At 40.0% G+C, this 18,492-nt stretch overlaps 2 protein-coding genes across 2 annotated transcripts; one reads left to right on the forward strand and one right to left on the reverse strand.

Moving 5' to 3' along the window:
- Nucleotides 1-2,038: 2,038 nt before the first annotated feature.
- Nucleotides 2,039-3,292, reverse strand: LOC120028405 (RIMS-binding protein 2-like). Its single transcript, XM_038973634.1, has 3 exons — nucleotides 3,065-3,292; nucleotides 2,398-2,560; nucleotides 2,039-2,145 (listed from the first exon to the last, which is right to left on the reverse strand). Exons 1-3 carry the CDS (start codon nucleotides 3,290-3,292, stop codon nucleotides 2,039-2,041), a joined length of 498 nt encoding a protein of 165 aa, XP_038829562.1.
- A 5,506-nt stretch (nucleotides 3,293-8,798) lies between these two features.
- On the forward strand, nucleotides 8,799-16,008 carry LOC120029037 (14-3-3 protein gamma-2-like). The gene is made up of 2 exons (XM_038974329.1): nucleotides 8,799-8,998; nucleotides 14,431-16,008. Exons 1-2 carry the CDS (start codon nucleotides 8,912-8,914, stop codon nucleotides 15,088-15,090), a joined length of 747 nt encoding a protein of 248 aa, XP_038830257.1. The 5' UTR covers nucleotides 8,799-8,911; the 3' UTR covers nucleotides 15,091-16,008.
- The last annotated feature ends 2,484 nt before the right edge of the window (nucleotides 16,009-18,492 follow it).

The raw sequence follows: 18,492 nt of genomic DNA on the forward strand, positions 1-18,492 counted from the left end.
TATCTAAGTAGCTAATTTTTAATAGTTGATGTTATCGTCTGTTTGCATGTCCTTAAAAGGGGGGACCACTGTCTCTGCCTGTATCCCAAATGGTACCCTATTCCCTATATAGTGTACTACTTTTGGCCAGAGCACGATAGTATCTGTTCAAAAGTATTGCAATATAAAGGGAAACGGGTGACATTTGGGACACATTCTCTGTCAGTAGTGCAGATGTCTGTCTATGTGGGCCGTATGGGCGTAGATTGGTTGGTGTATCTCAGAGACAGAAGGAGGTATCGCTGTAGAGAGACTGTTGAACCGCTTCCTGTGGTTTACACCACGTGACTACGAGACTTAATAAGAACACCACTGTTAGTTGACACTGTTTCTGCTGGGATAGAGGAGAGAAAGCTGGTAAGACCCTGTGATATACTGATTGACGTAGCTTAATAGATTCATTGAATATCATTTTGTATAAAACAGAGGAGAGTTTTACTGTATGGTGGCAGTAAAGACAATGTATTACAAAAAATATTGTAACATTTTACTGGTTCTACTGGTTGAGATGATTTTAGTACACTTTTATAATTATTAGATCATTTTGTTACACATCCGCAATGTATTACAAAAAACATGACCGTTTTTGTGACGATTTAGTTAGTTCTTACCTTGAATTTGCTCTGCTGATTGGACTGAGGAGGGGTTCTGAGCAGCACCAAACATGAAGCTGCCACAGCAACAAGAAGATACTGATGTACAGTGCAGTCATCCATAAAGTAGAGAGTACTACTAAACTCCTCTGCACAGTGTAGTGTTTCCTACTTTATGGATGAGTGTACTGTTGGCTACAGAGGAAAACACTACAGGGACTCCAGTGACATCAATGAAAGATTCTGAAAAGCTTGGAGACCATGGTTTATGTTTAAGTTGTATTTCATTTTTGTACTAGAAATGCAGTCCTCTGAATAAATCTTCCCGTTAAGTATTCAATCATGTTTCTCAAATAAAAGTAGATTTGATTGCAATATTGTACTTATGAAAATAAATAAATAGTGTTTCTTCATGGTTTGCTTTCCATGGTATATGGTCATTCAACAATTGTAGATTTTTGTATAACAATCTCAATGCAGTTGATAGTAAAAGTAGTTGTACAGTTACACTTGTTTCAGTGTTCAGCATCCGGTTATGATGAAGCTCCTGCCCTGTATAATTCTAAACCCGCTAACATGAGGTACATAGGAACAAGGGAATTAAACAGATTTTTAGAAAATGAACAGTTTAATAGTATTGCTAAATTCTGCATACTGTAGATATCTTCATTCGATAACCATGATTTCATTATTTTGGCCAATCTTACTGCACCTTAAAATGTCCAAAAAAGGTTAGTAGTTCATAGGATTTCTTTGGACAGAGCAAAATCTGTCTACTGCGTTACTGTGCATGATGACCTGCAAACGGCAACAAAAAAAACAATCCCATGATCATTACAAATTATGGAGAAGATTTCTGTGGTCACAAGTATTTATGCAGAAGAAAAAATATGACAAAATCTGGATATTTGACACAGTAAAACATAATATCCCTTCAGATATCCTTTAAAAATGTTCATTTTGACATTGTATCTAATTCCGATTCTTGGCATAATCTCACGTATCCTATGTTCCTCGCTAATCCTATTCCCATGGTAGTGGTTCCAGGTAGTTGGATGGCACCAGACCTCTCAGCCCATGAAGGTCCCCCTGGATGGAGATTAGACATTGGCAAAGCAGTCGTCATTTAGATGTACAACCAATGGCAAACAAGATTTAATTTCTCCAAAGACTACTTAACCAGCACTCACATAATATAATCCATATTCATCCATATCACCAAACACACACAACTCAGCCTACAAGAAAATGTTTTTGGGGAAAAGTTACTGTTCATTTGGTGTAGCTGTAATATGCACAGTAAGGCCCTGTAACTGTGATTACCTGATAATTGGAGTTCACTAAATTCAAAATACCAAAATAAGAAAGTTAAAGTGGATTTGGACATCCATGTGGAGGTTCCACACTCATGTCGCTGTCCATGTTAGGGGAACTTTCCCAAGGGGCATACTCAAAGATGGCCACCATCCTGCGGACGACCAAGTCATTAGCACGCTAGACTCTTCACTTGGATCTGATGGGAAACACAGAGGTCAAGAGCTGAATGATTAGATCATAGTCTAGGACTGCATCCCAAATGGCACCCTATTCCCTATATAGTGTACTACTTATCACCAGGGCCCTGGTGTATATAGGGGATAGGGTGCATTTGGGATGCACACCAGATCTCATTTGTCATCATTAAGAAATCTCAGATTGTTTTTTAATGTAAATGATTTCAGAGAGTGCGAAAGATAGTGTAAGAGATAGTGAGAGAAAGAGATACCTGTACAGGTGTGGTCGACAGGCAGGAAACCCTGCTGTATGAGCTGATGTTTAAGGTAGTCATCATCCACTGGGATCACAGATACCATGTTACTAGGCACGGCACCAGACAGACCACCAGACTCCCCGTGGTAGAAACCATCATCATCTTCATCTCCAAACACCTGGCAGAGACAGAGACAGGAGTCAGCCATTTTGTTTTCCTGAGATTTGTTTGGTAATGATACAGCTCTACTGTGCATGTGTAAAAGAAAGGAACATGAGTGGAAAGTTATCAGTTCAACATCAACCAGTTGCAAAAGATGACAGGAAATGAGGAAACCACAGCTTTTGCACATCAAGTAGCCCTACGCATTAACAGAGAACAAACAGGAAACACCAGCATCAAGGACTGATAAAAAAGAAAATCCCATATACTATATAACTGATTATAATCTGCCTGCCTCATATTAACCCAGCCGTGTTCAAACTTGGTTTGATCATATCTACCCCTTTAAAATGGGAGGTAACTCTTTATATAAGGTATACAAAAAAGGTTTATTTAAAAAGGAGTTTATAAGTTGTTTATAAACTGTCAATAATTTTTTTATAGACAGTTTAAACACCTGGTATAAACAGCTATAACACAACGGTTGATATTCTACACTACAGTATTCTCAGTACATTACCTTAAGGATCTGTCCTGGCACAAAAGGGAGCTCCTCGGCGGTGGTCTCAGGGTTTGGCGACATCGCAGCAGGGTTGTATGGGAAAAGATCCACAAAGAGCCGGACGGGGGGTTCCTGAGACACCTGACTTGACACCTGGTTGGCGGTCACCAGCTCCCATTGCCTAATATCCTCTGGTGTAGCAATTCTCAGTCCATCAGTGTACAGAAATACATACACTCCCTCCATTAGCCCTTATGTGAGTCAGCGCAACCCTGATGAAGGTTAAGGGCCAGAATGTGTTAGTTTTAACAATAAAGAAGCATTTTTATTAACTTCCACTCTCTTCCAAGAGTTGCTGAATTCCCGCTTCACTTCAGTGAGAGCAACCCCCTCTCAGCTCTACATTGGGCAGACAGGCGGCTGCTGGAGACAACAGGGCTCTACTTACCCTCACCCTTTATGAAGCTACAGTAAGCTGCATGAGGCTGTAATCTTCTTTGAGGAAAGTGGATAACGTTTTCGTCCCAACCCTCTATACCTGCGGGACAGTCTGTCTGTAGAAGTAGCAACAAGAGAGGAATGCTCAACTTTGCATGCGCTAAAGATGTGATTTGTTTTGGGAAGTTGAAATGGAAAGATGATAGTGTATAGCACTACAGAACATGCAGATATCATTTTTTCAGTGAACTACTTATGGGTGGTCAATGAGATACTATAAAGTAAATGTATGCGGACCCGGATCCATGAGGGGGAAAAAGGGGGCCTAGCCCCCTCAGTTGAAACTTGAGCCCCCTCAGTTTTAGTTTTATATCTCTATATAAAAATAGCAAAAAAGTTAAAATGATGAGTGACAGGTTGACGCAAAATCTGCATCTCTGTTGTGCTGTGTCAGCACAATGGACAGAGCGCATTGCAGAGTGTGTAGGAGGGCTATGGAAAGCACTGTGGTGCTGCAGACCCCTATGGGTTTCCATAAAAAGCGGGAAAAGCACTTCTTATCTGTGGTAGGCTAAGTGAATAACGTGATATGCCTCCGCCTGTAATATTTTCTTTTGATGTATAAGGTCAGAGTCAAGTTTACCATTGAAGCTGCTTCACACAACTCTGCCTCACGCCCCACCACTACAGAGTTTAGTCTTAGTTAGTCTTAGTTAGCTGTAAAAAGTGTTAGTATTTTAAGCCTTAGCCTATTTAGCTATATCGAACCAGCTAATCTGCCACTGCCACGATGGATATCAGAAATTGGCTTTGTCAAAGTACACAAACAAAGCCAAAAGGAGAAGGAGAGCGATGAGCAGCAGCAGCATCAAACCACCGAGCCCACCACTCACCAGCGAAGATGCTGCCAAGCTCCAGATAGCTCCGCATACAGAGCCTACCCACCCTTCCACAAGTGCCGCCAGGATAATGGCTTCTCAGTCCCCTCCACCTACTACTGTTCCTGACGATCTTGGAACAGAGGAGCCAGCCCAGGTTAGCCTAGAATCCTACTGGCCCCTGGTCATATTCCATAACATCATTGATGTGTCCTCATACAATGCCTTTGTGATATGGAACAAGATCAACCCAACCTGGATGCCTGATAAGTGGAACAAGAGGATGGTGTTCCTGGAGCAGCTGGGAAAGGCACTTGTAACCCCACACATTCAAAGAAGGGGGCGCCTCCCCCGCACAGCAGCCTCTGCAGCGCTTGTGAAAGCTGTTCAGGGGGCTGAATCTTGTCCTGATCCACCTGAGGCTGCAGCTGGGGCAGGCAAGAGGAGATGCCAAATCTGCCCCCCAAAGAAGGAATGTAAAACAAATACTATGTGCTGCACATGTGAAAAATACATCGGCAAAATCCATGCACACACACTTGCATACTGTCCTACATGTGCTAATTAGAGTTGATTGATTTATGTTCTTCACGTTTTTGTTTTGTATCTCTTATATTATTTGTTGTTCATACACCTTGTGGGTGGGGGCAATGGTTAAAAAATTTGAGATTACTAGTATTTTGTAGTTGAATTCCTCATTGTACAGTATGTAATAACTATATTGCCAAAAAAGTTAAAGACTTATTGTTTCCCTTCAATAAAATGCATTCAAAACTACTTTCTGCACATTTCTGCTACTTTCTTAGGCTATACAAGTGCTCTATTGCAAAAAATGTTTTACACCTATGCAGTACCTTAAGCAATAAACCTCTACTTTAGTAAAGAAAACAATGACAGGTTTTGTAATAAAAACGAGTGGTGTCCACTGATTAAATGCAGTCTTTCTGCATTGTGAAGAGGGAAAACCCAGATATTCACAAAGTTTGTGATGAGAGGTTGTTTATTCATGCAAAATAGATTTGGGGTTTAAAATTCAATTAAGCTGCTTTATTTTAGGAGTTTAGTGAGGGCGGGTGATTTTTGATCCTTAGGACATGGGGAGTATACAGAATGTTAAGACTACACAAGGGTTAAGATTGATATTTCTTTATGATGATACTATCTATAAAGTTCATGGTGTTACGCGGAGCAGGTGAACCCAAGAGCAGACAGACGAGGAGATTGGGATAAGATATTTATTGAAAAGCAGGGGAAAGATGGGCTGCAGGCCAGGGGAAGCTTGGGCGGGTTGCAGGAAGCCAGGTTCTGAGGCTGAAGCTGGAGCGAGGGGAGTTGGGGCTGGGTAAGCAGGTCCGGAGCGGAATCCAAGGAAGCAGTGGAGTGGGGGTTCTGGGCAAGGTGGCAGGATTGACGAGACGTGGGACTGGAGACAGGGACCAGAGTCAGAGCGGACGGAACTGTAGCGTAGAGAAAACAGTATCAGGCATGGGAAAACAGGCACAACATGAAAACAGGATCTATGCATGAGCCAATGACTAAAACACAGACTGACTGATCAGAGGCTACGATCTGGCAGCGTGGAAGTGGCAGGGCTGAGTATTTGTAGATGTCTTGATTATGGAACAGGTTGCAGCTGGTGGGGATCTGCTCTGACTCCAGCACACCTGTCTCCACTCACACAATCACATACACCCACAGACAGAGAGAGGGAGAGAGCACTGGGGAGTGGCGGCAGGTCAAGGAGACACAGGATGAGCAGTAGAGGGCGTGGCAGGAGCAGATGTAACACATGGGGCTCCCAAGTGGGCTCCCGAGTGGTGCAGCGGTCTAAGACACTGCATCTCAGTGCAAGAGGCGTCACTACAGCCCCTGGTTTGATTCCAGGCTGTATCATCGTCCGGGGTAGGCCGTCATTTAACTAACTTGCCTAGTTAAATAAAGGTTAAGTAAAAAAATGTAATCACACAAGAGACAAACCTTATCTTAAATTGAGGAGATCTTTATTACATGTTTCAGTTAAGTGCCCGCAGCTGCTGTCCTTTCATATTCAAATCCAAATGTTTCAGTTGGGCAGTTAGGTTCCTGAAAGAACCCCCATCAACTAAGGAGGTTCCTCGATGAACCCCACCTCCTATGGGGTTCTTGGAAGAACCTTTTGGGGGGCATTTTCAGTGCCAAGAACCCTAAGGTTCTTCAAAGAACTTTGAGGATCTTAGAAGAACCATTGTTGAACCCCTAATATTTAGAGTGTGAGCCAAACTGCTTTTCACTATTTGTTTGCATGCATAAATAACTAGGCTACTACTTTTAGAATTAGCATTATTTTGTTAAAACAGCTGTGTGTACGGGTGCATTCACATAGGGTAGTTCACATATTAAAAACAGCCTATCTTGTAGCCTATATTCATTACCAAAACGGCCCCATGTCGCAAGGATTTGTACATAATTCCTGGAAGCTGAAAATGTCCTAGTTCTTCCATGGCTTGCATACTCACCAGACATGTAACCCATTGAGCATGTTTGGGATGCTCTGGTTTGACGTGTACGACAGCGTGTTCCAGTTCCTACAAAATCCAGAAACTTTTCACAGCCATTGAAGAGGAGTGGGACAACATTCCACAGGCCACAATCAACTGCCTGATCAACTCTATGCGAAGGAGAGGCATGAGGCAAATGGTGGTGACACCAGATACTGACTGGTTTTCTGATCCATGCTCCTACCTTTTTTAAGGTATCTGTAACCAACAGATGCATATCTGTATTCCCAGTCATGTGAAATCCATGGAATAGGGCCTAATGAATTCCATTCAATTGACTGATTTCCTTATATGAACTGTAACTCACTAAAATTATTTAAATTGTTTCATGTTGCATTTATGTTTTTGTTGTGTGTATTTGATTTAGAATTTTAGGATCCCTTTAAGTATAAAAAAATATATAGACAAAAATTATTTGATGAAACATTGAATTTGGCTTTACTGCTATTAACCCATAGAAGGGAAAGAAAAGGGAAAGGGGATACCTTAGAGGGGTCATAGACACAGCCCATGCAAAAAAACAGATATGTCTATCTTAAACATACATATTTTTATTTGTGTGTATTTGATTTAGAATTTTAGGATCCCTTTAAGTATAAAAAAATATATAGACAAAAATTATTTGATGAAACATTGAATTTGGCTTTACTGCTATTAGCCCATAGAAGGGAAAGAAAGGGGAAAGGGGATACCTTAGAGGGGTCATAGACACAGCCCATGCAAAAAAACAGATATGTCTATCTTAAACATACATATTTTTATGGGGTTTATTTTATTATGCTAATTCTGCAGAATGCATCTTCGCCATTCTCCCCAATACAACAATACATGCAGAACTGCTTTCCAGCTAATATTGAGACTTGTGTGACTGACAAACACATACTACCTGCACCTACAGTACTCTGAAACTATGTCAAAAAAGTCCAAATACATGATGTTTAGGGGTGAATACTAAACTTCCACTTAGGTTGAATTTTCACTTAGTCATGCATTAATGTCAATGGGAAGTTAGGATTCACCCCTTAGTGATTCGCAAATGCGATGAGTTAGCACAGGCCGTGATGATTCATCCATCCTTTGCACTGAGTCATGATGTAATACCATGCTGTATCAGCAGAGGGGGTTCTGAATGACTCATTGGATTGGTGCTGCTGTACTAAATGTACAGAAAGCAGGAGGTCCCTTCTCCATCACTCCATCTCCCTGCATAAACTTGATTTTAATGCACTGACATTGTGTGTGATATAGTGCACTACTTGGTGTCCAAAACGGAGGACTATATAGGGAATATGGTCCCATTTGGGACTTCCAATACCCATTGAATATGAATAAGGATATCTGACCTTTCAAAAATGTTTGGCAAGACTTCCAGTTGGGTTGCAAGGATAGTATCGGATTTTCTCAGAGGAAACAGGCAGGCAGCACAATCAAGTTGTGGCACTAGCATATGATAAATAGTTGTATTAAGCTTATCTTGCCAGGAGAGGTCATCCTTTGCATTGGTAACTGTGATTGGTTAGTTCAGTGACAGGTGTCAGGTGTCAGGTAGAGGTAAGGTTGAGCTGGGGTGTGGAATTGAAGCTAGGGTTATGGTTATGGCTGAGGTGGGGTGTGGACATGAAGTTAAGGTTAGGCTTAGGGTTATGGGTTAGGGTAAGGGTTAGGTTTAGAGTCACTAAGGATACCTATTGGACTCAATTTCCCACATAGCCATTGCTTGCCTAGTGGGAATGAAACAGGACATCTGATTCGCTCTCATCCCACATATGCAGGACCTCTGGATTCCCATGTAAGGACTGTTTCATCAGTAGCAAGACACCCACCTTTCTGAGTGATGACGCAGTCTGGGGAAAGCGTGAGGAACGAGAAAGGGTGTCCCGTCCGCACTAGCACAGACTGCACGGAACAGCTGCAGCCTAGGTTCACATAGAGTTTCACAGCATTGCGAGTAGTACACATATAATTTCATCCCAAAACCTATAGAATAACTTTCACACTAACCAAATATTAAAATGGTTGATCGCGAGCAGCTGGTGCAGAAAGCCAGGCTGGCTGAACAGGCTGAAAGGTATGATGATATGGCAGCTGCCATGAAATCGGTAAGTCACTCCTCCAAAACCATTGCATGTGAATTGACTACTGTATGAATAAGGTATGTGATATGGTGTTCAATGAAACATTGAATTCTCTCAATGTAATTATAATACATATGAATAGATAAATATTTGATTGCATTCCTGGAGATTTTTCATGGATGTAATGTGTATAGAAATACACCAATACTAGCCTACACCATTCAGAATATTACGTCTGTTTCATAGGGCTCAATCTCTGTTTATTTATAACGAATAAAATAGCCAAAATGTGGAGCTCAAACATTCAAGAAAGGCAATCAATATTTGCTATCGAATGCTCCTTGGGCAGTGCTTGGGCGGTGCCTGTCTCGTGCCGTTAAAATAAATACAGTGGAGTAATATTACCACGAAATGTATTCGGAGGCACCAAAGAACATTGATTTCTCTGTCAAACGTGTCCCTCACATTACAACATTTGATAAATGTTCAATGCCACTGGGCACAGACGTCGATTCAACGTCTATTCCACGTTGGTTTTAACATAATTTCATAGAAATTACGTAGAAACAATTTTGATTCAACCAGTGTATGCCCAGTGGGATTTAATATCCCCATGAGATTTATTAAATTCAGATCGTTTAGAATTTGGTCTTTAGGATATTGCCATGTGAGGTTACTCAAATATTGATTGATTCTTCCTGTAATATCTAGATTTAATTAAATAATAGCTTAGTAAAAATAGGCATATATTTTAAATACATTTTTGTAATGTATCCTCTATTGATAATATATATACAGTAACGGTCAAAAGTTTGGACACACCTACTCATTCCAGGGTTTTTCTTTATTTTGACTATTTTCTACATGAAATCATGTAGTAACCAAAAAAGTGTTAAACAAATGCATACATTTGAGATTATTCACAATAGCCACCCTTTGCCTTGATGACAGCTTTGCACACTCTTGGCTTTCTCTCAACCAGCTTCATGAGGTAGTCACTTGGAATGCATTTCAATTAACAGGTGTGCCTTGTTAAAAGGTAATTTGTGGAATTTCTTTCCTTCTTAATGCGTTTGAACCATTCAGTTGTGTGACAAGGTAGGGGTGGTATACAGAAGATTTGGTAAAAGACCAAGTCCATAAAAACCACTCAAATAAGCAAAGAGAAACGACAGTCCATCATTACTTTAAGAAATGAAGGTCAGTCAATCCGGAATATATCAAGAGCTTTGAAAGTTTCTTCAAGTGCAGTCTCAAAAACAATCAAGCGGTATGATGAAACTGGCTCTCATGAGGACCGCCACAGGAATGGAAGACCCAGAGTTACCTCTGCTGCAGAGGATAAGTTCATTAGAGTTACCAGCCTCAGAAATTTCAGCCCAAATAAATGCTTCACAGAGTTCAAGTAACAGACACATCTCAACATCAATTGTTCAGAGGAGACTGTGTGAATCAGACCTTCATGGTCGAATTGCTGCAAAGAAACCACTACTAAAGGAGACCACTAAGAAGAAGATACTTGCTTGGGCCAAGAAACACGAGCAATGGACATTGGACCGGTGGAAATCTTTTCCTTTGGTCTGATGTGTCCAAATTTGAGATTTTTGGTTCCAACCGCCGTGTCTTTGTGAGACGCAGAGTAGGTGAACGGATGATCTCTGCATGTGTGGTTCCAACCATAAAGCATGGAGGAGCAGGTGTGGGGGTGCTTTGCTGGTGATATATTAAGAATTCAAGGCACACTTAACCAGCATGGCTATCACAGCATTTTGCAGCGATACCCCATCCCATCTGGTTTGCACTTAGTGGGACTATCATTTGTTTTTAAACAGAACAATGACCCAAAACACACCTCCAGGCTGTGAAAGAAGGAGAGTTATGGAGTGCTGCATCAGATGACCTGGCCTCCATAATCACCTGACCTCAACCCAATTGAGATGGTTTGGGATGAGTTGGACCGCAGAGTGAAGGAAAAGCAGCCAACAAGTAGTAAAAATACAGAAAACCCCTTGAATAAGTAGGTGTGTCCAAACTTTTGACTGGTACTGTATATCTGTTCATATAGGCTACAGATGTTCTCTGGATGAGGATCTATTCCTGCATACATGGTTATTCAGTTTCCAGCTCTTTACACAAAACAAATGTAGGAGGCAGCATAATTCTCTCTAGAATGTTCTGTATTTTGTCATATTGCAGTGATTCAATGATCAGATTGGATATTGATCCTTTTGCGTTCAGTTGTTGAGCTACATTAAGTTACAGGTGCATTGCAGAATGATAATGTATGTCGCATTGTGTGTCACTGTCAACGTGTGCAGTAGCCTCTAGACATACTGTATGTCTGGATATGGTTGAGCTGTGTGTTCTTTAAAGCAATTTGAATGAAATTTAGGTTATTGTTTGGTTTATTGATACAGGTCTCACACTGTGAAAAATGCATTGTCATTAGGCCCTAAACCTATATGCCCAATCTCCTCCAATCATTATGTAGCCTAGCCTAGTGCTTTAGTATTAAAACGGTACTAAACAACTGTTTTTTTTCTCACTGTAATGAAATTAAATCTTAACCATTATTATTACTTCCTAGTAATACTTTGTCTCATCACCTGCATAATTTAGATATCTTTCCCCTGCAGATTTCTTGTTTCAAGCAATGGCATTTTAGTGATGTGTGCCTGTAGGATTCCTTTCCCTTTGCATGCACTGACACAGCAGATTGCTTAGTCAGAACTAGGCCTTTTGCAGTGTAGTGGTGTGTACTCGTTCCCCTCTCCAATGGGAAATCCCTTGCCACTGCAGCCAGGGTTCTCTTGATGGCAGGAAAAAGCAATGAGAAGTATACTTTTATGTTCAGATCTCACCTTGTACAGTACAATATTATCCTGCATACATGTTTGCATTGGTTCCTTAATGCATCAATGCAGTAAGATGCAACTATAAGCAGTGCTGCTTTGTCAGTGAATGCATTGAATGTCATTGAAGACATTTCTTTATTTTTATTATGTCATGTATTTACAGTAGCATATGTGTTCAGGATGGATAGTCGTGACAGATTTTTACCTAGCCCATCAGTAATTGTTCAGCTTGGCAATTAGGTATTCAGATCAGTATGGTAGGCTGCCTCTCTTCAGTTATATTCACTGACATCAGCATTTTGGTACAATGATGATTCACTGACAAGAAATGCATATGATGTGCTTTTCCAACATCACTTGTGGTCTTTTGCACTCTCTGTCCATTAGGTTTCTTACGGATCCATTACAATCAGATGGACTAACAATTAGATAGTCATTTAACATTTGCTTAGTATTGCCATGGCATTTGAGCTGTGAATTGTATGTTCTGGCATTTCAAGCTGGGAAGGAAAAAGGCCTGTTTAGAAATATTCTGTCATCCATGCACACGATGGCTGTGACGTCACCTATCAGCCGCATTCTTTGTGCTCCTCTACCAGGCTGGGAGGGTAATGTCACATCAGCTCACCAGAAAGGAGCAACGTTAGCTTCTCAATGAGAGAGAGCACTTTGCTAGAATGGGCCACCCATTAAGCTGTATTTCCTCTGTAGCCTTTTGCTGTCTGCATCTTCCCTCTCTATAGTTCTAATCTAGATCATTTAATTATTTTGCAGATATTGATTTAGGTGGATATAAATATGTGTGTTTTATCAATGTAAGGTTATCTGGAAGTGGATTGGAAGTGATATTGATCGTCTCAGGTCTTTTCAGTTGCTCTTAATGTGATTCAACACAGATATGGGGGTTGTTCCATAAAATGTGTCTTTTGCATCCCTTTGATATTTTAATTATAAATGTTGCACCAATATTGCATTTTAAAAGCAAGTTATATTAAATGAAATGCCCTTTAATATAGACCACATGAATAATTCAATGAATCAGATTTTTAACATGAATAAAGATTCAGCATTTTGACATGTCCCTCTGTGCACTGTCTGTGACTTCCAGGAAGACTTTAACCTACTTAACCCCAGAATTTAATCGTTATTGTAAAGCCCTAGTTATTTTGTTGTTTTGAAAAAGTCATTTCTGAATATTATTCTTTATTTCATGTGATTATTGATTCATTTTAAGGTCTACCCTATTCCTTTAAAAAAATGTGATCAAAAGAAGCAAATCAAATATTGTTTGTCACATTCTTGGTAGACAACATATGTAGACTAACAGTGAAATGCTTACTTACGGGTCCTTTTCCAATAATGCAGAGTTAAATAGATTATAAAAAATTAAATAAACATTGAACATCTAATAGTAAAATCATAAAGTTAAAGCAGGTGAGCTAGTTCTACTCTTTTTGGCAATTTTCTGGTGTTTTGTGGTGGAAAACTGAGTGGGTCGAGCATAACACGTCAACAGTGTTACCCATAGACAAACTAGAAATGTTTTAACAATTGCCCCTTCCTGTTGCACACAAACTTCCATTCCCCCTGTCAAAAGGGAATTTATGGCTGATTTAAGATTTCAGCTGTGTTTACGGTCAACCCTGTTACTTTATTTGACTTTTTTATTTAACCTCTTGAGATTTTAAAACATGTTCTTTTTTAAAATGTTAAACATGGGATCTTTGACAATGTTAAAAGTAGATGAAATACTGTATATGTGACATTTGTGTGTGGGTTCGTTATAATAAGTCTTGAGAATATTTATTGTTACTTATTGTAATTTGCTACGCAATGTCTTTAAGTCAGACACTAAATACCTTGTAGGTTAGTAGAACGAAGTGTAGCATTTAGACCAAGTCAGGATATACAACGTTAAAAGTTCAAAGGTTACTGATCAGTTGTGCTTTTTACTGTACACTATTTGACATTCCCAGGATTAACACGTTTCCTCCCACCTTGTACGTATAGAGTCAAGTAGTAGGTGAAAAGCATGTCCTGGGTGACAGCATTACATGGGGTTTCAGACAGGTGAAAAGGTCAGTTTAAAGCAGAGGAGAAGGTCAGGGAGACATGTGAACTGCCTGTGCGACGATCGACTGACCGTCTACACTTACACTGCAGCTGCCCCTAGATTCCTCGTGGGAACATAGCTACCTCCAACCCTCTGCCCCCTCTCCAGTCCCAACCCCCACTCTCTCTCACTATCTTCAATCTGGTTCTCCACTTGCGAGCATTAGCTGTCCACGTGGCAGTTTGATCTACTGGTGCACTAAGTGAGCTGATTGCCATGGAAACTAATTGAATCTTGCTCATTCCCAATGCAGTGCTGTATGTGCATCCAGTTTGAATTCTAACAGATCATACTGTACAGTAGATATGATAGGTGTGATACTGTAGGGTTGTGACATGCTCTGATATGATTTCATGTAAAACCATACCTTCTGTACGTGATATTGTTGAAAAATAACTGTTTACATTCCTGAATGTATAACCTAGGGGGTTATTGGCTGTCTTAAACAGGATAGTGCATTTATGACCACTGCTCTGTCCCCTCCCCAGGTAACAGAGCTGAATGAGGCGCTATCTAACGAGGAGAGGAACCTCCTGTCTGTGGCCTATAAGAATGTGGTGGGGGCCCGTCGTTCCTCTTGGAGGGTGATCTCTAGCATCGAGCAGAAAACCTCTTCAGATGGAAATGAGAAAAAGATTGAAATGGTTCGGGCCTACAGGGAGAAGATTGAGAAGGAGCTGGAGGCTGTGTGTCAGGACGTGCTCAACCTGCTGGATAACTACCTGATCAAGAACTGCAACGAGACGCAGCACGAGAGCAAGGTGTTTTACCTGAAGATGAAGGGCGACTACTACCGCTACCTGGCCGAGGTGGCCACGGGTGAGAAGAGGGCCACCGTCATCGAGTCATCAGAGAAGGCTTACAACGAGGCCCATGAGATCAGCAAAGAGCACATGCAGCCCACCCACCCCATCCGCCTCGGCTTGGCTCTCAACTACTCTGTGTTTTACTACGAGATCCAGAATGCCCCTGAGCAGGCTTGTCATCTGGCCAAGACCGCCTTCGATGACGCTATTGCTGAGCTGGACACCCTGAACGAGGACTCCTACAAAGACTCAACTCTCATCATGCAGCTGCTCCGAGACAACTTAACACTGTGGACAAGTGACCAGCAGGATGATGAGGGAGGGGAGGGCAACAAAGATTAATAAACCACACTTAGGAAAAATATATAATGAAGGGCCGGTGGGCTTTGGCAGACGCTTTTGCTCGTACCGCAGCAGCAGTTCTTTATTTTTCCATGTGTTAAAAGAAAATAATCAAAAGAAAGGTGAGGGGAGGTTACATCTTAGGCTAAATATATATATATATATATATATAAATAGTTGAAAGGGCCTCCGTCTTCTTGATTTTCTCTTTGACATTTGCCAAAACCACTGAAATGTCAGTCAATCCTGAAGTGGTTGTTGTTGGATTGGTTTGGCAGTCTCACACTGGCATAGGGACTGGTGTCGTACCAAGGGAAGCTGCTTAGTTAGGTTTATGCATGATAGAGATGCAGACACTTGAGGAAGGGGGGAAGTTTGCAAATAGTTTGCAATGGTTCCAGTACTAGCAACTCAGCCACTTTTCAACCTCATATTCATTATCTCAGCACCAAACCAGTGTCTACTTTTGTGAAAAGAGCGCGTTTCTATGATCTGTGGTTAAAAAGATAAGAAGAAAGGTCCTAAAATATGATTCTGTGACATCACAGGGTAGGATTTCTAGCCAGAGATGGGGTCTTTTCTTGCTCCCCACGTCACCGCAAATCTCATAGTGTTTGAAAATCACATTTTCTTTTGTGAATTTGAACATGAATTATGCCCCTATTTAAGATTACTCTATTTTTTGTACCCAATGATCAATGAAAACTTGCTCGGTAGGTCTATGTCCTCATTGTGGTTTTTACAGACGTGTTTAATACGTCTTATTTACACACTTTATTCAAATATTTATGAAATGCATATTGTTATATTTGGTAGCACTTATTTGTTTTCCTTCGCCTCAACCCCTTTCGATGCGTGGAACGGATGTGGGTGGGGCTAGGTCTACATAAGGGTGCTAATTAAAAAAACTCACAAAAGCTCTGACGAAGGCTGTGAGGCCGATGATACGTAAGCTTATTAAAGATCAGTGATACTATCAAGAGCAGTGTGCGGTTTCCTTTTTCATTCAAAATCACTGTTTTTAAAATGTTGAAACTTTTGATGATGTCATCGGGTAGAACATTTGAATGCTCCTTTTTTCCGTCTACAAAACATACAAATGCGCCGTTTTCACATATGTAGAAATTGGTTTAGTGCTGGAGATAATGAATATGAGGTTTGAAAAGTTGCAGATTTGCCCTTTATTAAGATATATCACTCACTCTTGAAGGGAGTGCAGGACAGCCAAGAAAATGCAAATAGTATTAATCTGACCAAATCAACTAGAAAAAGTCAAATGCAGATATTTTGTTAAAATGTTGGCTGTTTATTGTAAAGTTAATACCAATCATGGCAATGAGGTAAGGATAAAATACTGTTATCAATTTACTCTTTCACATGACTTCTAGTTTTAGGAATATTTGGCTGTCCTCTGTGAATGTCCTCTGACTGCTCTAAATATGATACTGGAACCATAGCTTAACCTCCAATAGAGTCTATCTAAAGGCAGAGACAGTTTAAAACAGAGACATTATGTTAAAGCAGCTGCAGAGCTTGTGGTTTACTTCTGTGTTTTATTAAATGCACTTGCCTACTATACTGTTTCTTCAGTGTAAGATGATTACTACAATAATATCGATTATTCAGTATTGTGCATGCTGGTGAAGTATTTAAACATACAGTAGCTTGACTTTATTATCTTATACTGTGGGTGTTAAGTATTCATATGATTGAGAAAACATAGGCTTTGTCTGATTATTTCTTAATTATAACTTATTCATATTTTGTTTTTATTTGCTATATCAAAATGTTGATCGTAAAAATGTACATGTTATGAGCATTGCTATAGTGGCATGCAATATGTATTTAATTTGTTAATGGAAGGAAAAAAGGGGGGAAAAACACACCAGTGATTGCTTAATCTTACCAACTGGTGTTTGTCATGTTAAATTATAATAATGGCTTTGTCACATTAAATTATAATAATGGCATTGTAAAACAAATACTTTGTTCTTTGAACTATTTGATTACTTATTTTGTCATGTTATTAACCAGTTTGAACAATGGTGAAGTTTTCAGAATCAGTGTTTCTGTTATGAATTCACAACATGGACCACAATTTATTTCTGACCGTATACATTTAAAAAAAAACATTTTTTTATACCTTTTAGCTGTTTCTGAGTGACGAATATCTTGAATGTGAGTCATTATGTAGCAGTTGCACAAGAAACGAGAACTATGATGATGATAAAAAAATTATATGACAATTATAAATGCACCATTTCCATGGCAGTCTAGTGTATTGTTGTGATGTCACTAAGTCAACGTTTGTGTTTTGTTGTAACCTCTTGTGTGCTGCTAGTATGCTATTCTTGTGTGTGCCTCCTTTGCTATTTGAAATAATAGATTCAGCACACTCCATAGGCATCCTCCATAACCATATATGCAAAAAGAGAATTATAACGACACAGTAAAAACCCACTTATACTTTTAGATCTACACAAACTTGCATGACTCCAGTGCAGTGAATGCACATTTCTGCTCATGCAATATAATGCAAAAGCTAGTCAAATTATAGCTGGCTATTAGGACTTCAGGTTGAAGCAAACAGGGAGAGTCATTTGTCATACACTGTTAACGTTATTTACCACCGAGGGCTGAATGTCCCTACTGAATGATTCCCACGAGGACAAAAGAACAGATCTAAATGATCTTTAACAGTGTCCCAAATGCCACCCTCTTCCCTATATAGTGCACTACTTTTGACCAGATCCCTATGGGTCTTGGTCAAAAGTAGTGCACTATAGGTAATAGGGTGCCATTTGGGACGCCACTTATAGTCTTTAACCCATTGTACATCTCACATCCTCTGAGCTAACCATGTATCCAAATAGATATTGCTGAGGAGATGTTGTTTTCCATCTTGCTGCTATGCTCTAGATTTTATTAGATTGATAATCTTGATCATAATTGGCTAAAACTCAGCAATCTATTTATTTTTTGGTCTCAGACATTATCACTTGCCCTGGGGAACCCAAACACCTTGAGGTGTGTCAGATTTAGATATTTATATTCATAAACCTAGGGTGTTACTTTATGCCATTCATCTAGTGCCATCAACAGAGAAACAGTGTTATACCTTCCATTTTTGCCATGCTAATCTAATAACAGTTAACACATGTAATTAAACCTGGTACTTCATTAATTTACATAGTCCCTTCTGGGACACAAGGCCACATTGGAACACTATGTTACTTTTTCCTCTGTATGTCAACGTAGATGGCGAGAGTTAACAAATCAGATTGCTTTTCCTCTGAAAGAAACTTTAAACTCTATAATTTGTTTGGTGTAGATTTTTGGACACATTAGACGGGATGGTTCATTCACTAAGTACATGTTTTGTTTGTGTTTATTGAATTTTCA

The sequence above is a fragment of the Salvelinus namaycush genome, chromosome 34 (assembly GCF_016432855.1).
Source record: "Salvelinus namaycush isolate Seneca chromosome 34, SaNama_1.0, whole genome shotgun sequence".
NCBI lineage: Eukaryota > Metazoa > Chordata > Actinopteri > Salmoniformes > Salmonidae > Salvelinus > Salvelinus namaycush.